This window comes from Salvelinus fontinalis, chromosome 24 (genome assembly GCF_029448725.1).
Source record: "Salvelinus fontinalis isolate EN_2023a chromosome 24, ASM2944872v1, whole genome shotgun sequence".
In the NCBI taxonomy this organism is placed as follows: Eukaryota; Metazoa; Chordata; class Actinopteri; order Salmoniformes; family Salmonidae; genus Salvelinus; species Salvelinus fontinalis.
In genome coordinates, this window is record NC_074688.1 from 41,247,717 (window position 1) to 41,274,322 (window position 26,606).

General features: G+C 43.1%; 1 protein-coding gene across 2 annotated transcripts in view; it reads right to left on the bottom strand.

Annotated features, from left to right (window-relative positions):
- LOC129822446 (ventricular zone-expressed PH domain-containing protein-like) overlaps positions 1 to 26,606 on the bottom strand; it is a 182,505-nt gene that overhangs the window by 52,581 nt on the left and 103,318 nt on the right. For both annotated transcript variants that reach the window (XR_008754488.1, XM_055880730.1), the window contains exon 12: positions 21,471 to 21,588. Coding sequence is in view for 1 of the 2 variants with exons in the window: in XM_055880730.1 (XP_055736705.1) it covers positions 21,471 to 21,588 (118 nt within the window). In the remaining variant the exon portion in view is untranslated. The remainder of the gene's footprint in view (positions 1 to 21,470; positions 21,589 to 26,606) is intronic.

A 26,606-nucleotide genomic window follows, 5' to 3' on the forward strand; every position in this document is an offset into this window, starting at 1 on the left:
CACACACAAGTCAGACCACCCCAATTATTCCGTACACCACACACAAGTCAGACCACCCCAATTATTCCGTACACCACACACAAGTCAGACCACCCCAATTATTCCGTACACCACACACAAGTCAGACCACCCCAATTATTCCGTACACCACACACAAGTCAGACCACCCCAATTATTCCGTACACCACACACAAGTCAGACCACCCCAATTATTCCGTACACCACACACAAGTCAGACCACCCCAATTATTCCGTACACCACACACAAGTCAGACCACCCCAATTATTCCGTACACCACACACAAGTCAGACCACCCCAATTATTCCGTACACCACACACAAGTCAGACCACCCCAATTATTCCGTACACCACACACAAGTCAGACCACCCCAATTATTCCGTACACCACACACAAGTCAGACCACCCCAATTATTCCGTACACCACACACAAGTCAGACCACCCCAATTATTCCGTACACCACACACAAGTCAGACCACCCCAATTATTCCGTACACCACACACAAGTCAGACCACCCCAATTATTCCGTACACCACACACAAGTCAGACCACCCCAATTATTCCGTACACCACACACAAGTCAGACCACCCCAATTATTCCGTACACCACACACAAGTCAGACCACCCCAATTATTCCGTACACCACACACAAGTCAGACCACCCCAATTATTCCGTACACCACACACAAGTCAGACCACCCCAATTATTCCGTACACCACACACAAGTCAGACCACCCCAATTATTCCGTACACCACACACAAGTCAGACCACCCCAATTATTCCGTACACCACACACAAGTCAGACCACCCCAATTATTCCGTACACCACACACAAGTCAGACCACCCCAATTATTCCGTACACCACACACAAGTCAGACCACCCCAATTATTCCGTACACCACACACAAGTCAGACCACCCCAATTATTCCGTACACCACACACAAGCCAGACCACCCCAATTATTCCGTACACCACACACAAGTCAGACCACCCCAATTATTCCGTACACCACACACAAGCCAGACCACCCCAATTATTCCGTACACCACACACAAGTCAGACCACCCCAATTATTCCGTACACCACACACAAGTCAGACCACCCCAATTATTCCGTACACCACACACAAGTCAGACCACCCCAATTATTCCGTACACCACACACAAGTCAGACCACCCCAATTATTCCGTACACCACACACAAGCCAGACCACCCCAATTATTCCGTACACCACACACAAGCCAGACCACCCCAATTATTCCGTACACCACACACAAGTCAGACCACCCCAATTATTCCGTACACCACACACAAGTCAGACCACCCCAATTATTCCGTACACCACACACAAGTCAGACCACCCCAATTATTCCGTACACCACACACAAGTCAGACCACCCCAATTATTCCGTACACCACACACAAGTCAGACCACCCCAATTATTCCGTACACCACACACAAGTCAGACCACCCCAATTATTCCGTACACCACACACAAGTCAGACCACCCCAATTATTCCGTACACCACACACAAGTCAGACCACCCCAATTATTCCGTACACCACACACAAGTCAGACCACCCCAATTATTCCGTACACCACACACAAGTCAGACCACCCCAATTATTCCGTACACCACACACAAGTCAGACCACCCCAATTATTCCGTACACCACACACAAGTCAGACCACCCCAATTATTCCGTACACCACACACAAGTCAGACCACCCCAATTATTCCGTACACCACACACAAGTCAGACCACCCCAATTATTCCGTACACCACACACAAGTCAGACCACCCCAATTATTCCGTACACCACACACAAGTCAGACCACCCCAATTATTCCGTACACCACACACAAGTCAGACCACCCCAATTATTCCGTACACCACACACAAGTCAGACCACCCCAATTATTCCGTACACCACACACAAGTCAGACCACCCCAATTATTCCGTACACCACACACAAGTCAGACCACCCCAATTATTCCGTACACCACACACAAGTCAGACCACCCCAATTATTCCGTACACCACACACAAGTCAGACCACCCCAATTATTCCGTACACCACACACAAGTCAGACCACCCCAATTATTCCGTACACCACACACAAGTCAGACCACCCCAATTATTCCGTACACCACACACAAGTCAGACCACCCCAATTATTCCGTACACCACACACAAGCCAGACCACCCCAATTATTCCGTACACCACACACAAGTCAGACCACCCCAATTATTCCGTACACCACACACAAGTCAGACCACCCCAATTATTCCGTACACCACACACAAGCCAGACCACCCCAATTATTCCGTACACCACACACAAGTCAGACCACCCCAATTATTCCGTACACCACACACAAGTCAGACCACCCCAATTATTCCGTACACCACACACAAGCCAGACCACCCCAATTATTCCGTACACCACACACAAGTCAGACCACCCCAATTATTCCGTACACCACACACAAGCCAGACCACCCCAATTATTCCGTACACCACACACAAGTCAGACCACCCCAATTATTCCGTACACCACACACAAGTCAGACCACCCCAATTATTCCGTACACCACACACAAGTCAGACCACCCCAATTATTCCGTACACCACACACAAGTCAGACCACCCCAATTATTCCGTACACCACACACAAGTCAGACCACCCCAATTATTCCGTACACCACACACAAGTCAGACCACCCCAATTATTCCGTACACCACACACAAGTCAGACCACCCCAATTATTCCGTACACCACACACAAGTCAGACCACCCCAATTATTCCGTACACCACACACAAGTCAGACCACCCCAATTATTCCGTACACCACACACAAGTCAGACCACCCCAATTATTCCGTACACCACACACAAGTCAGACCACCCCAATTATTCCGTACACCACACACAAGTCAGACCACCCCAATTATTCCGTACACCACACACAAGTCAGACCACCCCAATTATTCCGTACACCACACACAAGTCAGACCACCCCAATTATTCCGTACACCACACACAAGTCAGACCACCCCAATTATTCCGTACACCACACACAAGTCAGACCACCCCAATTATTCCGTACACCACACACAAGTCAGACCACCCCAATTATTCCGTACACCACACACAAGTCAGACCACCCCAATTATTCCGTACACCACACACAAGTCAGACCACCCCAATTATTCCGTACACCACACACAAGTCAGACCACCCCAATTATTCCGTACACCACACACAAGTCAGACCACCCCAATTATTCCGTACACCACACACAAGTCAGACCACCCCAATTATTCCGTACACCACACACAAGTCAGACCACCCCAATTATTCCGTACACCACACACAAGTCAGACCACCCCAATTATTCCGTACACCACACACAAGTCAGACCACCCCAATTATTCCGTACACCACACACAAGTCAGACCACCCCAATTATTCCGTACACCACACACAAGTCAGACCACCCCAATTATTCCGTACACCACACACAAGTCAGACCACCCCAATTATTCCGTACACCACACACAAGTCAGACCACCCCAATTATTCCGTACACCACACACAAGTCAGACCACCCCAATTATTCCGTACACCACACACAAGTCAGACCACCCCAATTATTCCGTACACCACACACAAGTCAGACCACCCCAATTATTCCGTACACCACACACAAGTCAGACCACCCCAATTATTCCGTACACCACACACAAGTCAGACCACCCCAATTATTCCGTACACCACACACAAGTCAGACCACCCCAATTATTCCGTACACCACACACAAGTCAGACCACCCCAATTATTCCGTACACCACACACAAGTCAGACCACCCCAATTATTCCGTACACCACACACAAGTCAGACCACCCCAATTATTCCGTACACCACACACAAGTCAGACCACCCCAATTATTCCGTACACCACACACAAGTCAGACCACCCCAATTATTCCGTACACCACACACAAGTCAGACCACCCCAATTATTCCGTACACCACACACAAGTCAGACCACCCCAATTATTCCGTACACCACACACAAGTCAGACCACCCCAATTATTCCGTACACCACACACAAGTCAGACCACCCCAATTATTCCGTACACCACACACAAGTCAGACCACCCCAATTATTCCGTACACCACACACAAGTCAGACCACCCCAATTATTCCGTACACCACACACAAGTCAGACCACCCCAATTATTCCGTACACCACACACAAGCCAGACCACCCCAATTATTCCGTACACCACACACAAGCCAGACCACCCCAATTATTCCGTACACCACACACAAGTCAGACCACCCCAATTATTCCGTACACCACACACAAGCCAGACCACCCCAATTATTCCGTACACCACACACAAGCCAGACCACCCCAATTATTCCGTACACCACACACAAGTCAGACCACCCCAATTATTCCGTACACCACACACAAGCCAGACCACCCCAATTATTCCGTACACCACACACAAGTCAGACCACCCCAATTATTCCGTACACCACACACAAGCCAGACCACCCCAATTATTCCGTACACCACACACAAGCCAGACCACCCCAATTATTCCGTACACCACACACAAGCCAGACCACCCCAATTATTCCGTACACCACACACAAGTCAGACCACCCCAATTATTCCGTACACCACACACAAGCCAGACCACCCCAATTATTCCGTACACCACACACAAGCCAGACCACCCCAATTATTCCGTACACCACACACAAGCCAGACCACCCCAATTATTCCGTACACCACACACAAGTCAGACCACCCCAATTATTCCGTACACCACACACAAGCCAGACCACCCCAATTATTCCGTACACCACACACAAGTCAGACCACCCCAATTATTCCGTACACCACACACAAGCCAGACCACCCCAATTATTCCGTACACCACACACAAGCCAGACCACCCCAATTATTCCGTACACCACACACAAGTCAGACCACCCCAATTATTCCGTACACCACACACAAGTCAGACCACCCCAATTATTCCGTACACCACACACAAGTCAGACCACCCCAATTATTCCGTACACCACACACAAGTCAGACCACCCCAATTATTCCGTACACCACACACAAGTCAGACCACCCCAATTATTCCGTACACCACACACAAGTCAGACCACCCCAATTATTCCGTACACCACACACAAGTCAGACCACCCCAATTATTCCGTACACCACACACAAGTCAGACCACCCCAATTATTCCGTACACCACACACAAGTCAGACCACCCCAATTATTCCGTACACCACACACAAGTCAGACCACCCCAATTATTCCGTACACCACACACAAGTCAGACCACCCCAATTATTCCGTACACCACACACAAGTCAGACCACCCCAATTATTCCGTACACCACACACAAGTCAGACCACCCCAATTATTCCGTACACCACACACAAGTCAGACCACCCCAATTATTCCGTACACCACACACAAGTCAGACCACCCCAATTATTCCGTACACCACACACAAGCCAGACCACCCCAATTATTCCGTACACCACACACAAGCCAGACCACCCCAATTATTCCGTACACCACACACAAGTCAGACCACCCCAATTATTCCGTACACCACACACAAGTCAGACCACCCCAATTATTCCGTACACCACACACAAGCCAGACCACCCCAATTATTCCGTACACCACACACAAGTCAGACCACCCCAATTATTCCGTACACCACACACAAGTCAGACCACCCCAATTATTCCGTACACCACACACAAGTCAGACCACCCCAATTATTCCGTACACCACACACAAGTCAGACCACCCCAATTATTCCGTACACCACACACAAGTCAGACCACCCCAATTATTCCGTACACCACACACAAGCCAGACCACCCCAATTATTCCGTACACCACACACAAGCCAGACCACCCCAATTATTCCGTACACCACACACAAGCCAGACCACCCCAATTATTCCGTACACCACACACAAGTCAGACCACCCCAATTATTCCGTACACCACACACAAGCCAGACCACCCCAATTATTCCGTACACCACACACAAGCCAGACCACCCCAATTATTCCGTACACCACACACAAGCCAGACCACCCCAATTATTCCGTACACCACACACAAGCCAGACCACCCCAATTATTCCGTACACCACACACAAGCCAGACCACCCCAATTATTCCGTACACCACACACAAGTCAGACCACCCCAATTATTCCGTACACCACACACAAGTCAGACCACCCCAATTATTCCGTACACCACACACAAGTCAGACCACCCCAATTATTCCGTACACCACACACAAGTCAGACCACCCCAATTATTCCGTACACCACACACAAGTCAGACCACCCCAATTATTCCGTACACCACACACAAGTCAGACCACCCCAATTATTCCGTACACCACACACAAGCCAGACCACCCCAATTATTCCGTACACCACACACAAGCCAGACCACCCCAATTATTCCGTACACCACACACAAGTCAGACCACCCCAATTATTCCGTACACCACACACAAGTCAGACCACCCCAATTATTCCGTACACCACACACAAGCCAGACCACCCCAATTATTCCGTACACCACACACAAGCAAGACCACCCCAATTATTCCGTACACCACACACAAGCCAGACCACCCCAATTATTCCGTACACCACACACAAGTCAGACCACCCCAATTATTCCGTACACCACACACAAGCCAGACCACCCCAATTATTCCGTACACCACACACAAGCCAGACCACCCCAATTATTCCGTACACCACACACAAGCCAGACCACCCCAATTATTCCGTACACCACACACAAGCCAGACCACCCCAATTATTCCGTACACCACACACAAGCCAGACCACCCCAATTATTCCGTACACCACACACAAGCCAGACCACCCCAATTATTCCGTACACCACACACAAGTCAGACCACCCCAATTATTCCGTACACCACACACAAGTCAGACCACCCCAATTATTCCGTACACCACACACAAGTCAGACCACCCCAATTATTCCGTACACCACACACAAGTCAGACCACCCCAATTATTCCGTACACCACACACAAGTCAGACCACCCCAATTATTCCGTACACCACACACAAGTCAGACCACCCCAATTATTCCGTACACCACACACAAGCCAGACCACCCCAATTATTCCGTACACCACACACAAGCCAGACCACCCCAATTATTCCGTACACCACACACAAGTCAGACCACCCCAATTATTCCGTACACCACACACAAGTCAGACCACCCCAATTATTCCGTACACCACACACAAGCCAGACCACCCCAATTATTCCGTACACCACACACAAGCCAGACCACCCCAATTATTCCGTACACCACACACAAGCCAGACCACCCCAATTATTCCGTACACCACACACAAGCCAGACCACCCCAATTATTCCGTACACCACACACAAGCCAGACCACCCCAATTATTCCGTACACCACACACAAGCCAGACCACCCCAATTATTCCGTACACCACACACAAGTCAGACCACCCCAATTATTCCGTACACCACACACAAGTCAGACCACCCCAATTATTCCGTACACCACACACAAGTCAGACCATCCCAATTATTCCGTACACCACACACAAGTCAGACCACCCCAATTATTCCGTACACCACACACAAGTCAGACCACCCCAATTATTCCGTACACCACACACAAGCCAGACCACCCCAATTATTCCGTACACCACACACAAGCCAGACCACCCCAATTATTCCGTACACCACACACAAGCCAGACCACCCCAATTATTCCGTACACCACACACAAGTCAGACCACCCCAATTATTCCGTACACCACACACAAGCCAGACCACCCCAATTATTCCGTACACCACACACAAGCCAGACCACCCCAATTATTCCGTACACCACACACAAGCCAGACCACCCCAATTATTCCGTACACCACACACAAGCCAGACCACCCCAATTATTCCGTACACCACACACAAGCCAGACCACCCCAATTATTCCGTACACCACACACAAGCCAGACCACCCCAATTATTCCGTACACCACACACAAGCCAGACCACCCCAATTATTCCGTACACCACACACAAGCCAGACCACCCCAATTATTCCGTACACCACACACAAGCCAGACCACCCCAATTATTCCGTACACCACACACAAGTCAGACCACCCCAATTATTCCGTACACCACACACAAGCCAGACCACCCCAATTATTCCGTACACCACACACAAGCCAGACCACCCCAATTATTCCGTACACCACACACAAGTCAGACCACCCCAATTATTCCGTACACCACACACAAGTCAGACCACCCCAATTATTCCGTACACCACACACAAGTCAGACCACCCCAATTATTCCGTACACCACACACAAGTCAGACCACCCCAATTATTCCGTACACCACACACAAGTCAGACCACCCCAATTATTCCGTACACCACACACAAGTCAGACCACCCCAATTATTCCGTACACCACACACAAGTCAGACCACCCCAATTATTCCGTACACCACACACAAGTCAGACCACCCCAATTATTCCGTACACCACACACAAGTCAGACCACCCCAATTATTCCGTACACCACACACAAGTCAGACCACCCCAATTATTCCGTACACCACACACAAGTCAGACCACCCCAATTATTCCGTACACCACACACAAGTCAGACCACCCCAATTATTCCGTACACCACACACAAGCCAGACCACCCCAATTATTCCGTACACCACACACAAGTCAGACCACCCCAATTATTCCGTACACCACACACAAGCCAGACCACCCCAATTATTCCGTACACCACACACAAGTCAGACCACCCCAATTATTCCGTACACCACACACAAGTCAGACCACCGAAATTATTCCGTACACCACACACAAGTCAGACCACCCCAATTATTCCGTACACCACACACAAGTCAGACCACCCCAATTATTCCGTACACCACACACAAGCCAGACCACCCCAATTATTCCGTACACCACACACAAGCCAGACCACCCCAATTATTCCGTACACCACACACAAGTCAGACCACCCCAATTATTCCGTACACCACACACAAGTCAGACCACCCCAATTATTCCGTACACCACACACAAGTCAGACCACCCCAATTATTCCGTACACCACACACAAGTCAGACCACCCCAATTATTCCGTACACCACACACAAGTCAGACCACCCCAATTATTCCGTACACCACACACAAGTCAGACCACCCCAATTATTCCGTACACCACACACAAGCCAGACCACCCCAATTATTCCGTACACCACACACAAGCCAGACCACCCCAATTATTCTGTACACCACACACAAGTCAGACCACCCCAATTATTCCGTACACCACACACAAGTCAGACCACCCCAATTATTCCGTACACCACACACAAGCCAGACCACCCCAATTATTCCGTACACCACACACAAGTCAGACCACCCCAATTATTCCGTACACCACACACAAGCCAGACCACCCCAATTATTCCGTACACCACACACAAGCCAGACCACCCCAATTATTCCGTACACCACACACAAGTCAGACCACCCCAATTATTCCGTACACCACACACAAGTCAGACCACCCCAATTATTCCGTACACCACACACAAGCCAGACCACCCCAATTATTCCGTACACCACACACAAGCCAGACCACCCCAATTATTCCGTACACCACACACAAGCCAGACCACCCCAATTATTCCGTACACCACACACAAGTCAGACCACCCCAATTATTCCGTACACCACACACAAGCCAGACCACCCCAATTATTCCGTACACCACACACAAGCCAGACCACCCCAATTATTCCGTACACCACACACAAGCCAGACCACCCCAATTATTCCGTACACCACACACAAGTCAGACCACCCCAATTATTCCGTACACCACACACAAGTCAGACCACCCCAATTATTCCGTACACCACACACAAGCCAGACCACCCCAATTATTCCGTACACCACACACAAGCCAGACCACCCCAATTATTCCGTACACCACACACAAGCCAGATCACCCCAATTATTCCGTACACCACACACAAGCCAAATAAAAGCCACACGTGATTATTAGTACATACCATTGCAATCGGCAATAACTACCTGGGAGAACAAAACTAAAGTGGATAGATGATTACACTTTACAGTTAGAGCAATCTGTTCCAATTAGAGGTTGGTGACATATGGTGTGTGTGTGTGTGTGTGTGTGTGTGTGTGTGTGTGTGTGTGTGTGTGTGTGTGTGTGTGTGTGTGTGTGTGTGTGTGTGTGTGTGTGTGTGTGTGTGTGTGTGTGTGTGTGTGTGTGTGTGTGTGTGTGTGTGTGTGTGTGTGTGTGTGTGTCCTGGCAGTGATCCGTCACTCGGTAAGGTGGCCATAGAGAGGGAATGGATGGCGTTGGAAAATAAGAGGGTGATGACAGATCGTTGACAGGGTAGAATAAGAGAAAGAAAAGCTTTAGGGTGACCTTTCTCCTTAATAAAGGGACTTTAAAAAATACATTTACACTTCATATTCATCCTCTCCAGCACCACCACAACATCAACATATGTGAAAATGGTACGTTTCTACGTTTTGTAGTAAAAAAGACAGAAGAAGACAAGTGGTTCCAATGACATCCTCAACCAATCAGTGGGCAATTAGTGGCAATGCCTAATCATACTTGGTTAAAATGGCACATTGCACATCGATGATGTAATTGGAAACACTTATCTCTCTCCATTTTCTTTACTAAAAAACATACAAACGCTCATTTTCACATATGATGGAGATGATGAATATAGAATAGGTGTGTTATGTGAGACAGATGAGAACAGGTGTGTTATATTAGACAGATGAGAACAGGTGTGTTATATTAGACAGATGAGAACAGGTGTGTTATGTGAGACAGATGAGAACAGGTGTGTTATATTAGACAGATGAGAACAGGTGTGTTATATGAGACAGATGAGAACAGGTGTGTTATATTAGACAGATGAGAACAGGTGTGTTATATTAGACAGATGAGAACAGGTGTGTTATATTAGACAGATGAGAACAGGTGTGTTATGTGAGACAGATGAGAACAGGTGTGTTATGTGAGACAGATGAGAACAGGTGTGTTATATTAGACAGATGAGAACAGGTGTGTTATGTGAGACAGATGAGAACAGGTGTGTTATATTAGACAGATGAGAACAGGTGTGTTATGTGAGACAGATGAGAACAGGTGTGTTATATTAGACAGATGAGAACAGGTGTGTTATATTAGACAGATGAGAACAGGTGTGTTATGTGAGACAGATGAGAACAGGTGTGTTATGTGAGACAGATGAGAACAGGTGTGTTATATTAGACAGATGAGAACAGGTGTGTTATATTAGACAGATGAGAACAGGTGTGTTATGTGAGACAGATGAGAACAGGTGTGTTATATTAGACAGATGAGAACAGGTGTGTTATGTGAGACAGATGAGAACAGGTGTGTTATATTAGACAGATGAGAACAGGTGTGTTATATTAGACAGATGAGAACAGGTGTGTTATGTTAGACAGATGAGAACAGGTGTGTTATATTAGACAGATGAGAACAGGTGTGTTATGTTAGACAGATGAGAACAGGTGTGTTATATTAGACAGATGAGAACAGGTATGTTATATTAGACAGATGAGAACAGGTGTGTTATATTAGACAGATGAGAACAGGTGTGTTATATTAGACAGATGAGAACAGGTGTGTTATGTTAGACAGATGAGAACAGGTGTGTTATATTAGACAGATGAGAACAGGTGTGTTATGTTAGACAGATGAGAACAGGTGTGTTATATTAGACAGATGAGAACAGGTGTGTTATGTTAGACAGATGAGAACAGGTGTGTTATATTAGACAGATGAGAACAGGTGTGTTATGTTAGACAGATGAGAACAGGTGTGTTATGTTAGACAGATGAGAACAGGTGTGTTATGTTAGACAGATGAGAACAGGTGTGTTATATTAGACAGATGAGAACAGGTGTGTTATGTTAGACAGATGAGAACAGGTGTGTTATGTTAGACAGATGAGAACAGGTGTGTTATGTTAGACAGATGAGAACAGGTGTGTTATATTAGACAGATGAGAACAGGTGTGTTATATTAGACAGATGATAACAGGTGTGTTATGTGAGACAGATGAGAACAGGTGTGTTATGTTAGACAGATGAGAACAGGTGTGTTATGTGAGACAGATGAGAACAGGTGTGTTATATTAGACAGATGAGAACAGGTGTGTTATGTTAGACAGATGAGAACAGGTGTGTTATATTAGACAGATGAGAACAGGTGTGTTATGTTAGACAGATGAGAACAGGTGTGTTATATGAGACAGATGAGAACAGGTGTGTTTTGTTAGACAGATGAGAACAGGTGTGTTATGTGAGACAGATGAGAACAGGTGTGTTATGTGAGACAGATGAGAACAGGTGTGTTATGTGAGACAGATGAGAACAGGTGTGTTATGTTAGACAGATGAGAACAGGTGTGTTATATTAGACAGATGAGAACAGGTGTGTTATATTAGACAGATGAGAACAGGTGTGTTATATTAGACAGATGAGAACAGGTGTGTTATATTAGACAGATGAGAACAGGTGTGTTATATTAGACAGATGAGAACAGGTGTGTTATGTTAGACAGATGAGAACAGGTGTGTTATGTTAGACAGATGAGAACAGGTGTGTTATATTAGACAGATGAGAACAGGTGTGTTATATTAGACAGATGAGAACAGGTGTGTTATATTAGACAGATGAGAACAGGTGTGTTATATTAGACAGATGAGAACAGGTGTGTTATGTGAGACAGATGAGAACAGGTGTGTTATATTAGACAGATGAGAACAGGTGTGTTATATTAGACAGATGAGAACAGGTGTGTTATGTGAGACAGATGAGAACAGGTGTGTTATATTAGACAGATGAGAACAGGTGTGTTATGTTAGACAGATGAGAACAGGTGTGTTATATTAGACAGATGAGAACAGGTGTGTTATGTTAGACAGATGAGAACAGGTGTGTTATATGAGACAGATGAGAACAGGTGTGTTTTGTTAGACAGATGAGAACAGGTGTGTTATGTGAGACAGATGAGAACAGGTGTGTTATGTGAGACAGATGAGAACAGGTGTGTTATGTGAGACAGATGAGAACAGGTGTGTTATGTTAGACAGATGAGAACAGGTGTGTTATATTAGACAGATGAGAACAGGTGTGTTATATTAGACAGATGAGAACAGGTGTGTTATATTAGACAGATGAGAACAGGTGTGTTATATTAGACAGATGAGAACAGGTGTGTTATATTAGACAGATGAGAACAGGTGTGTTATGTTAGACAGATGAGAACAGGTGTGTTATATTAGACAGATGAGAACAGGTGTGTTATATGAGACAGATGAGAACAGGTGTGTTATGTTAGACAGATGAGAACAGGTGTGTTATGTTAGACAGATGAGAACAGGTGTGTTATGTTAGACAGATGAGAACATGTGTGTTATGTTAGACAGATGAGAACAGGTGTGTTATGTTAGACAGATGAGAACATGTGTGTTATATTAGACAGATGAGAACAGGTGTGTTATGTTAGACAGATGAGAACAGGTGTGTTATGTTAGACAGATGAGAACAGGTGTGTTATGTTAGACAGATGAGAACAGGTGTGTTATATTAGACAGATGAGAACAGGTGTGTTATATTAGACAGATGAGAACAGGTGTGTTATGTTAGACAGATGAGAACAGGTGTGTTATGTTAGACAGATGAGAACAGGTGTGTTATGTTAGACAGATGAGAACAGGTGTGTTATGTTAGACAGATGAGAACAGGTGTGTTATATTAGACAGATGAGAACAGGTGTGTTATGTTAGACAGATGAGAACAGGTGTGTTATATTAGACAGATGAGAACAGGTGTGTTATATTAGACAGATGAGAACAGGTGTGTTATGTTAGACAGATGAGAACAGGTGTGTTATATTAGACAGATGAGAACAGGTGTGTTATGTTAGACAGATGAGAACAGGTGTGTTATATTAGACAGATGAGAACAGGTGTGTTATATTAGACAGATGAGAACAGGTGTGTTATATTAGACAGATGAGAACAGGTGTGTTATGTTAGACAGATGAGAACAGGTGTGTTATGTTAGACAGATGAGAACAGGTGTGTTATGTGAGACAGATGAGAACAGGTGTGTTATATTAGACAGATGAGAACAGGTGTGTTATATTAGACAGATGAGAACAGGTGTGTTATGTTAGACAGATGAGAACAGGTGTGTTATGTTAGACAGATGAGAACAGGTGTGTTATATTAGACAGATGAGAACAGGTGTGTTATGTGAGACAGATGAGAACAGGTGTGTTATGTGAGACAGATGAGAACAGGTGTGTTATGTTAGACAGATGAGAACAGGTGTGTTATGTTAGACAGATGAGAACAGGTGTGTTATGTTAGACAGATGAGAACAGGTGTGTTATGTTAGACAGGTGAGAACAGGTGTGTTATATTAGACAGATGAGAACAGGTGTGTTATGTTAGACAGATGAGAACAGGTGTGTTATATTAGACAGATGAGAACAGGTGTGTTATGTTAGACAGATGAGAACAGGTGTGTTATGTGAGACAGATGAGAACAGGTGTGTTATATTAGACAGATGAGAACAGGTGTGTTATATTAGACAGATGAGAACAGGTGTGTTATATTAGACAGATGAGAACAGGTGTGTTATATTAGACAGATGAGAACAGGTGTGTTATGTTAGACAGATGAGAACAGGTGTGTTATGTGAGACAGATGAGAACAGGTGTGTTATATTAGACAGATGAGAACAGGTGTGTTATGTTAGACAGATGAGAACAGGTGTGTTATGTTAGACAGATGAGAACAGGTGTGTTATGTTAGACAGATGAGAACAGGTGTGTTATGTTAGACAGATGAGAACAGGTGTGTTATATTAGACAGATGAGAACAGGTGTGTTATATTAGACAGATGAGAACAGGTGTGTTATGTTAGACAGATGAGAACAGGTGTGTTATATTAGACAGATGAGAACAGGTGTGTTATATTAGACAGATGAGAACAGGTGTGTTATGTTAGACAGATGAGAACAGGTGTGTTATATTAGACAGATGAGAACAGGTGTGTTATATTAGACAGATGAGAACAGGTGTGTTATGTTAGACAGATGAGAACAGGTGTGTTATGTTAGACAGATGAGAACAGGTGTGTTATATGAGACAGATGAGAACAGGTGTGTTATATTAGACAGATGAGAACAGGTGTGTTATATGAGACAGATGAGAACAGGTGTGTTATGTTAGACAGATGAGAACAGGTGTGTTATGTTAGACAGATGAGAACAGGTGTGTTATGTTAGACAGATGAGAACATGTGTGTTATATTAGACAGATGAGAACAGGTGTGTTATGTTAGACAGATGAGAACAGGTGTGTTATGTGAGACAGATGAGAACAGGTGTGTTATATTAGACAGATGAGAACAGGTGTGTTATATTAGACAGATGAGAACAGGTGTGTTATATTAGACAGATGAGAACAGGTGTGTTATATTAGACAGATGAGAACAGGTGTGTTATGTTAGACAGATGAGAACAGGTGTGTTATGTTAGACAGATGAGAACAGGTGTGTTATGTTAGACAGATGAGAACAGGTGTGTTATATTAGACAGATGAGAACAGGTGTGTTATGTTAGACAGATGAGAACAGGTGTGTTATATTAGACAGATGAGAACAGGTGTGTTATATTAGACAGATGAGAACAGGTGTGTTATGTGAGACAGATGAGAACAGGTGTGTTATGTGAGACAGATGAGAACAGGTGTGTTATGTTAGACAGATGAGAACAGGTGTGTTATGTTAGACAGATGAGAACAGGTGTGTTATATTAGACAGATGAGAACAGGTGTGTTATGTTAGACAGATGAGAACAGGTGTGTTATATTAGACAGATGAGAACAGGTGTGTTATATTAGACAGATGAGAACAGGTGTGTTATGTTAGACAGATGAGAACAGGTGTGTTATGTTAGACAGATGAGAACAGGTGTGTTATATTAGACAGATGAGAACAGGTGTGTTATATTAGACAGATGAGAACAGGTGTGTTATGTGAGACAGATGAGAACAGGTGTGTTATGTTAGACAGATGAGAACAGGTGTGTTATGTTAGACAGATGAGAACAGGTGTGTTATGTTAGACAGATGAGAACAGGTGTGTTATGTTAGACAGATGAGAACAGGTGTGTTATATTAGACAGATGAGAACAGGTGTGTTATGTTAGACAGATGAGAACAGGTGTGTTATATTAGACAGATGAGAACAGGTGTGTTATGTTAGACAGATGAGAACAGGTGTGTTATGTTAGACAGGTGAGAACAGGTGTGTTATATTAGACAGATGAGAACAGGTGTGTTATGTTAGACAGATGAGAACAGGTGTGTTATGTTAGACAGATGAGAAAAGGTGTGTTATATTAGACAGATGAGAACAGGTGTGTTATGTGAGACAGATGAGAACAGGTGTGTTATATTAGACAGATGAGAACAGGTGTGTTATGTGAGACAGATGAGAACAGGTGTGTTATGTGAGACAGATGAGAACAGGTGTGTTATATTAGACAGATGAGAACAGGTGTGTTATGTTAGACAGATGAGAACAGGTGTGTTATGTTAGACAGATGAGAACAGGTGTGTTATATTAGACAGATGAGAACAGGTGTGTTATGTTACACAGATGAGAACAGGTGTGTTATATTAGACAGATGAGAACAGGTGTGTTATGTTAGACAGATGAGAACAGGTGTGTTATATTAGACAGATGAGAACAGGTGTGTTATGTTACACAGATGAGAACAGGTGTGTTATATTAGACAGATGAGAACAGGTGTGTTATGTTAGACAGATGAGAACAGGTGTGTTATATTAGACAGATGAGAACAGGTGTGTTATATTAGACAGATGAGAACAGGTGTGTTATGTGAGACAGATGAGAACAGGTGTGTTATGTTAGACAGATGAGAACAGGTGTGTTATATTAGACAGATGAGAACAGGTGTGTTATGTGAGACAGATGAGAACAGGTGTGTTATGTGAGACAGATGAGAACAGGTGTGTTATATTAGACAGATGAGAACAGGTGTGTTATGTTAGACAGATGAGAACAGGTGTGTTATGTTAGACAGATGAGAACAGGTGTGTTATATTAGACAGATGATAACAGGTGTGTTATGTTACACAGATGAGAACAGGTGTGTTATATTAGACAGATGAGAACAGGTGTGTTATGTTAGACAGATGAGAACAGGTGTGTTATATTAGACAGATGAGAACAGGTGTGTTATGTTACACAGATGAGAACAGGTGTGTTATATTAGACAGATGAGAACAGGTGTGTTATGTGAGACAGATGAGAACAGGTGTGTTATGTTAGACAGATGAGAACAGGTGTGTTATATGAGACAGATGAGAACAGGTGTGTTATGTGAGACAGATGAGAACAGGTGTGTTATATTAGACAGATGAGAACAGGTGTGTTATGTGAGACAGATGAGAACAGGTGTGTTATGTTAGACAGATGAGAACAGGTGTGTTATATGAGACAGATGAGAACAGGTGTGTTATGTTAGACAGATGAGAACAGGTGTGTTATGTTAGACAGATGAGAACAGGTGTGTTATATTAGACAGATGAGAACAGGTGTGTTATATTAGACAGATGAGAACAGGTGTGTTATATTAGACAGATGAGAACAGGTGTGTTATGTGAGACAGATGAGAACAGGTGTGTTATGTTAGACAGATGAGAACAGGTGTGTTATGTGAGACAGATGAGAACAGGTGTGTTATGTTACACAGATGAGAACAGGTGTGTTATATTAGACAGATGAGAACAGGTGTGTTATGTGAGACAGATGAGAACAGGTGTGTTATGTTAGACAGATGAGAACAGGTGTGTTATATGAGACAGATGAGAACAGGTGTGTTATGTTAGACAGATGAGAACAGGTGTGTTATGTTAGACAGATGAGAACAGGTGTGTTATATTAGACAGATGAGAACAGGTGTGTTATGTTAGACAGATGAGAACAGGTGTGTTATATTAGACAGATGAGAACAGGTGTGTTATGTTAGACAGATGAGAACAGGTGTGTTATATTAGACAGATGAGAACAGGTGTGTTATATTAGACAGATGAGAACAGGTGTGTTATATTAGACAGATGAGAACAGGTGTGTTATGTGAGACAGATGAGAACAGGTGTGTTATGTTAGACAGATGAGAACAGGTGTGTTATGTTAGACAGATGAGAACAGGTGTGTTATATTAGACAGATGAGAACAGGTGTGTTATGTTAGACAGATGAGAACAGGTGTGTTATATTAGACAGATGAGAACAGGTGTGTTATGTGAGACAGATGAGAACAGGTGTGTTATATTAGACAGATGAGAACAGGTGTGTTATGTTAGACAGATGAGAACAGGTGTGTTATATTAGACAGATGAGAACAGGTGTGTTATATTAGACAGATGAGAACAGGTGTGTTATATTAGACAGATGAGAACAGGTGTGTTATGTGAGACAGATGAGAACAGGTGTGTTATATTAGACAGATGAGAACAGGTGTGTTATGTTAGACAGATGAGAACAGGTGTGTTATGTTAGACAGATGAGAACAGGTGTGTTATGTTAGACAGATGAGAACAGGTGTGTTATATTAGACAGATGAGAACAGGTGTGTTATGTTAGACAGATGAGAACAGGTGTGTTATGTGAGACAGATGAGAACAGGTGTGTTATGTTAGACAGATGAGAACAGGTGTGTTATATTAGACAGATGAGAACAGGTGTGTTATGTGAGACAGATGAGAACAGGTGTGTTATGTGAGACAGATGAGAACAGGTGTGTTATATTAGACAGATGAGAACAGGTGTGTTATGTTAGACAGATGAGAACAGGTGTGTTATATTAGACAGATGAGAACAGGTGTGTTATATTAGACAGATGAGAACAGGTGTGTTATATGAGACAGATGAGAACAGGTGTGTTATGTTAGACAGATGAGAACAGGTGTGTTATATTAGACAGATGAGAACAGGTGTGTTATGTGAGACAGATGAGAACAGGTGTGTTATATTAGACAGATGAGAACAGGTGTGTTATGTTAGACAGATGAGAACAGGTGTGTTATGTGAGACAGATGAGAACAGGTGTGTTATGTTAGACAGATGAGAACAGGTGTGTTATATGAGACAGATGAGAACAGGTGTGTTATATTAGACAGATGAGAACAGGTGTGTTATGTGAGAAAGATGAGAACAGGTGTGTTATGTTAGACAGATGAGAACAGGTGTGTTATATTAGACAGATGAGAACAGGTGTGTTATATTAGACAGATGAGAACAGGTGTGTTATGTGAGACAGATGAGAACAGGTGTGTTATATTAGACAGATGAGAACAGGTGTGTTATGTGAGACAGATGAGAACAGGTGTGTTATATTAGACAGATGAGAACAGGTGTGTTATATTAGACAGATGAGAACAGGTGTGTTATATTAGACAGATGAGAACAGGTGTGTTATATTAGACAGATGAGAACAGGTGTGTTATATTAGACAGATGAGAACAGGAGAGTTATATTAGACAGATGAGAACAGGTGTGTTATATTAGACAGATGAGAACAGGTGTGTTATATTAGACAGATGAGAACAGGTGTGTTATGTGAGACAGATGAGAACAGGTGTGTTATATTAGACAGATGAGAACAGGTGTGTTATATTAGACAGATGAGAACAGGTGTGTTATGTGAGACAGATGAGAACAGGTGTGTTATATTAGACAGATGAGAACAGGTGTGTTATGTTAGACAGATGAGAACAGGTGTGTTATATTAGACAGATGAGAACAGGTGTGTTATGTTAGACAGATGAGAACAGGTGTGTTATGTTAGACAGATGAGAACAGGTGTGTTATATTAGACAGATGAGAACAGGTGTGTTATGTTAGACAGATGAGAACAGGTGTGTTATATTAGACAGATGAGAACAGGTGTGTTATATTAGACAGATGAGAACAGGTGTGTTATGTTAGACAGATGAGAACAGGTGTGTTATGTTAGACAGATGAGAACAGGTGTGTTATGTTAGACAGATGAGAACAGGTGTGTTATATTAGACAGATGAGAACAGGTGTGTTATATTAGACAGATGAGAACAGGTGTGTTATGTTAGACAGATGAGAACAGGTGTGTTATGTTAGACAGATGAGAACAGGTGTGTTATATTAGACAGATGAGAACAGGTGTGTTATATTAGACAGATGAGAACAGGTGTGTTATGTTAGACAGATGAGAACAGGTGTGTTATATTAGACAGATGAGAACAGGTGTGTTATATGAGACAGATGAGAACAGGTGTGTTATATGAGACAGATGAGAACAGGTGTGTTATGTGAGACAGATGAGAACAGGTGTGTTATATTAGACAGATGAGAACAGGTGTGTTATGTTAGACAGATGAGAACAGGTGTGTTATGTTAGACAGATGAGAACAGGTGTGTTATATTAGACAGATGAGAACAGGTGTGTTATATGAGACAGATGAGAACAGGTGTGTTATGTGAGACAGATGAGAACAGGTGTGTTATATTAGACAGATGAGAACAGGTGTGTTATGTTAGACAGATGAGAACAGGTGTGTTATGTTAGACAGATGAGAACAGGTGTGTTATATTAGACAGATGAGAACAGGTGTGTTATATTAGACAGATGAGAACAGGTGTGTTATGTGAGACAGATGAGAACAGGTGTGTTATGTTAGACAGATGAGAACAGGTGTGTTATGTTAGACAGATGAGAACAGGTGTGTTATGTTAGACAGATGAGAACAGGTGTGTTATGTTACACAGATGAGAACAGGTGTGTTATATTAGACAGATGAGAACAGGTGTGTTATGTTAGACAGATGAGAACAGGTGTGTTATATTAGACAGATGAGAACAGGTGTGTTATGTGAGACAGATGAGAACAGGTGTGTTATGTTAGACAGATGAGAACAGGTGTGTTATGTGAGACAGATGAGAACAGGTGTGTTATATTAGACAGATGAGAACAGGTGTGTTATGTTAGACAGATGAGAACAGGTGTGTTATATTAGACAGATGAGAACAGGTGTGTTATATTAGACAGATGAGAACAGGTGTGTTGTATTAGACAGATGAGAACAGGTGTGTTATGTTAGACAGAGAGATTCAGGTGTTTTACCTGTGGCCTTCTCTGGGTTGTTGCACATGTAGCAGAGCCAGCTGCCCTCCGCTTCACTGAAGCCAAACAGGTCAAAGAAACGCACCTCCTCCAGAAGGATCTGCAGACTGTCCAGGTCCTACAGAGAGAGAGAGAGACTCAGAAAACAAATGTCAACTTTTTGCTGATGATCTGGTGCTTCTGTCCGCAACCAAGGAGCGCCTACAGAAGCACCTAGATTTTCTGCCTAGATTCTGTCAGACTTGGGCCCTGACAGTGAATCTCAGTAAGACAAAAATAATGGTGTTCCAAAAAAGGTCCAGTCGCCAGGACCACAAATACAAATTCTATCTAGACACCGTTGTCCTAGAGCACACAAAGAACTATAACTACCTCAGAGTAAACATCAACACCACAGGTAACTTCCACAAGGCTGTGAACGAGAGACAAGGCAAGAAGGGCCTTCTTTGCCAACAAAAATAACATAAAACTCAACATCCCATTCAGGATCTGTCTGAAAAATACTTAAATCATTTACAGAACCCATTGCCCTTGGAGGTCTGGGGTCCACTCACCAACCAATAATTCACATAATGGGACCAACACCCAATTGAGACTCAGCATGCAGAATTCTGAAAAATATACTTTGTGTGCAACGCAAAATCTCAAATAATGCAGGCAGAGCAGAATTAGGACGATACCCGCTAGTTATCAACATCCAGAAAAGAGATGTTAAATTCTACAACCACCTAAAAGGAAGAGATTCCCAACACATTCCCCCACAAAACCCTCACCTACAAAGAGACAAACCTAGAGAAGAGTCCCCTAAGCCAGCTGGTCTAGGGGCTCTGTTCACAAAAAACAAACAGTCCCCAGGACCGGAACACATTTAGACCCAACCAAATCATGAGCAAGCAAAGATATAACTATTTGACACACTGGAAAGAATCATCAAAAACACAGAGCAAATTAGAATGCTTCCTGGCCCTAAACAGAGAGTACACAGTGGCAGAATACCTGACCACTGTGACGGACCCTAACTTAAAGAAAGGCAGACCTGGCTCTCAAGAGAAGACAGGCTATGTGCACACTGCCCACAAAATGAGGTGGAAACTGAGCTGCACTTCCTAACCTCCGGCCAAATGTATGACCATATTAGACTCATATTTCCCTCAGATTACACAGGTCCACAAAGAATTTGAAAACAAATCAAACATTGATGAACTTCCATATCTGTTAGGTGAAATACCACAGTGTGCCATCACAGCAGCTAGATATGTGACCCATTCACATTATTTATTTTCTCATTCATACTTCAACTATTTGTACATTGTTACACTGTACAAAGTCAATAATATAACATTTGAAATGTCTATATTCTTTTAAAACTAGAGTATCATTTTTAATGATTTTTTATTTCCCTTTCGTTTATTGTCTATTCCATTTGCTTTGGAAATGTAAACATATGTTTCCCAAGCCAATAAAGCCATTTGAATTGAATTGAGAAAGAAAGATAGAGAGAATTAGAGATAATTTATTTGATATGTCTGTCTTACTAACACTTAAAGAGATATAAGAGCAAGTACAAAGAACAAACTAGACTGGGAACATCTGTGGGTTAGAGAGAAAGAGAGGGAAAAAGACAGAGAGAGAAAAAGAAAGACAGAGAGAGAAAGATTAGAGAGAACGAGAGAGGAAAAAGAAAGACAGAGAGAGAAAGATTAGAGAGAACGAGAGAGAAAAAGAAAGACAGAGAGAGAAAGATTAGAGAGAACAAGAGAGTAAAAGAGAGCTAGAGAAAAAGAGAAAGATAATGAGAGAGAGAAAGAGAGAGAAAAAGACAGAGAGAGAAAGACACAGAGAGAGAGAGATAGAGAACGAGATAGAGAGACAGAGAACGAGAGAGAGAGAGAAAGACACAGAGAGAGAGAGAAAGACAGAGAGAGAGAGAGAGAGACAGAGAACGAGAGACAGATAGATAGAGAGACAGAGAACGAGAGACAGAAAGACACAGAGAGAGAGAAAGATATTATTTCAGTTTAATCAAGATGAATGATGACTGACGAGCATAATGGATCGTATTTTTCATTGGGTCTTTCCATCGTAAGACCCAAAATGCCTCAGCACCCGGCTCATCCATAACGTATACGTCAAGCATTAAAGTGTTCATTTACAGTATGAAGTGAAGTATAACCCTTGGCATGTGACATGGGTCTCCCGGGGTCTGCAATGGAGGTCTGGGTTTTACACATGGATACACACACACACACACACACACACACACACACACACACACACACACACACACACACACACACACACACACACACACACACACACACACACACACACACACACACACACACACACACACACACACACACACACACACACACACACACACACACACACACACTGTGTTCCCCTATGCCTGGGTAGGGTTGTAGAGATAGATGCTAATGCTTTGAGTTGTAGTAATCAAGTCCGGGCTTCAGACCACATAGTGAGTGTCTCAGCCGGATACATTTGTACTCGATCTTGATTCCGAGAGCAGCAGAGTAAAAATATTACAATTTTAAGCTTCCATTCAGTCAATGTAATAAAATTACTTCAACCGGCCAAATATATACAATCCTTTATTGAAACATGAATACAGTACCTTAACAGTCTTTATATCTATTATAGACATATTAGTACAGGGGTGAACCTATAGGTCTTCAGTGGTGAACCTATAGGTCTTCAGGGGTGAACCTATAGGTCTTCAGTGGTGAACCTATAGGCCTTCAGTGGTGAACCTATAGTGTCCCGGGTGGGGCAGTGGTCTAGGGCACTGCATCGCAGTGCTAGCTGCGCCACCTGAGTCTCTGGGTTCACGCCCAGGCTCTGTCGCAGCCGGCCGCAACCGGGAGGTCCGTGGGGCCGGGTTAGGGGTTAGGGAGGGATTGGCCGGTAGGGATATCCTTGTCTCAGTGTGTAAAAAATGTAATAAAATGTATGCACTCTACTGTAAGTCGCTCTGGATAAGAGCGTCTGCTAAATGACTAAATGTAAATGTATAGGTCTTCAGTGGTGAACCTTACAGGTCTTCAGTGGTGAACCTATAGGGTCTTCAGTGGTGAACCTATAGGCCTTCAGTGGTGAACCTTACAGGTCTTCAGTGGTGAACCTATAAGCCTTCAGTGTGTGACAGGTTGGTGATTCTGAAAGGACCAACAGTAATACCAGCGTACTCATGTAGTGGTCAGTTGGGTAGTGGAGGGGATGAGCAGGTATAATTTTCACTTGGCATAGCCTATAATCCCTTCTTTATCCCTACTGACGAGTATCAACGTAGTGTAGTGGAGCTATACGACTTATCAATTATGTAGTACAATAGAGAAATAATGCACAATCGCAAAGCAAGCAAAATATATTCACATGCTCGCCGCACACATAGCCTAGCTGCAGCTGAATATCATTTGTGAACTTTTGGACAACATTAGAGTATAACCACTTCTCCAGACTCCAACTACACTACTCCATAGGACCGATGGAAAGGACAGCAGTCACACATCATGATGTTAAACCACCACTACACAACTCCATAGGACCGATGGAAAGGACAGCAGTCGCACATCATGATGTTAAACCACCACTACACCACTCCATAGGACCGATGGAAAGGACAGCAGTCACACACAGCATGATGTTAAAGGATAAGCAGTCCATGAACCCAGACATAATGAGCCACTAGGTCCCAATCATAAGAATACAAAAACAAAACCATTAAGCATTTCCCAATCGAAATGTACAACTATTACTTTCCATTGCAAAAAAAATAAATAATCACATTTAGGACACAAAGTAACTAGAGATCGACCGATTAATCGGCATGGCCGATTATAACAATCGGAAATCGGCAGTTTGGGCCGCCTGGCTCGTTGCGAACTGTGTGAAGACCATTTCTCACTAACAAAGACAGTAATTAATGTGCCAGAATTTTACATAATTATGATATAACATTGAAGGTTGTGCAATGTAACAGCAATATTTAGACTTAGGGATGCCACCCGTTCGATAAAATACGGAACGGTTCAGTATTTCACTGAAAGAATAAACGTTTTATTTTCGAAATGATAGTTTCCGGATTTGACCATATTAATGACCTAAGGCTCGTATTTCTGTGTGTTTATTATATTATAATTAAGTTTATGATTTGATATTTGATAGAGCAGTCTGACTGAGTGGTGGTAGGCAGCAGTAGGCTCGTAAGAATAAGTTAAAATAAAAGTGTTAATTCAGTATTGTTGTAATTGTCATTATTACAAATATATTTGGCCCTCCAATAATCGGTATCGGCGTTGAAAAATCATAATCGGTCGACCTCTAAAAGTAACCAGTGATCTAAAGTTGGAAGTGGAACTGACAGCGTTTTCACTACTTTGCAGATATGAAACACAGACATTCATAATATCAGTCAGAAATATAAAATTCCCAGTTTATTCTACAAAACCAACTTTATAAAGGGTTTTAAAAATAGGTTCTATTTGACTTAACGTTCCATGACATACAGTAAGGCATTGTGGGCAGAATAGATAGATGCAGTTCAATGTATGATTAATATAATTCACCAATATATTTCTTGGTTGTCCAACAAATGTTGCTATCAGGTTGTAAATCGCAGCTGGCCTGGTACATTGTTTGCAGCCTCCATTCGGGATGCACTGTTTCAACGGCTCAATATTTTGGACAAAAACGGAGGACTGTAACTAAGGCTGGGAATGTCAATACAATCAAACTAGCAAGGGCAATGATCACAAGCCAGTCATAACATGGCTAATAGGCTAGTGTATCTATTTATGTAGTAAGCTAAAAACATAGAGCCTAAAGTTAGCTAAATAGCGGCTTGGAGGATGTCATGCCATCGGAGGAGTGACTGACTTTTCCCCTTCATATCATTTCTCGATGGCTATACAGTGCTTGAGATGCAAGGCTCATTTGGACAGCTGGCAAGAACTTGAACAACTGTTATACAGTTATCATATCTCTTGGGTTGGCAAATCCTGATTGGATCTATTAATTGTTCAGATGCACGGCCGCATTCCCACTCTATATTGCTATAACATTTTTACAAATGCTTTAGTATACGTAACTCCCAAACATTCTAAGAATTTATTA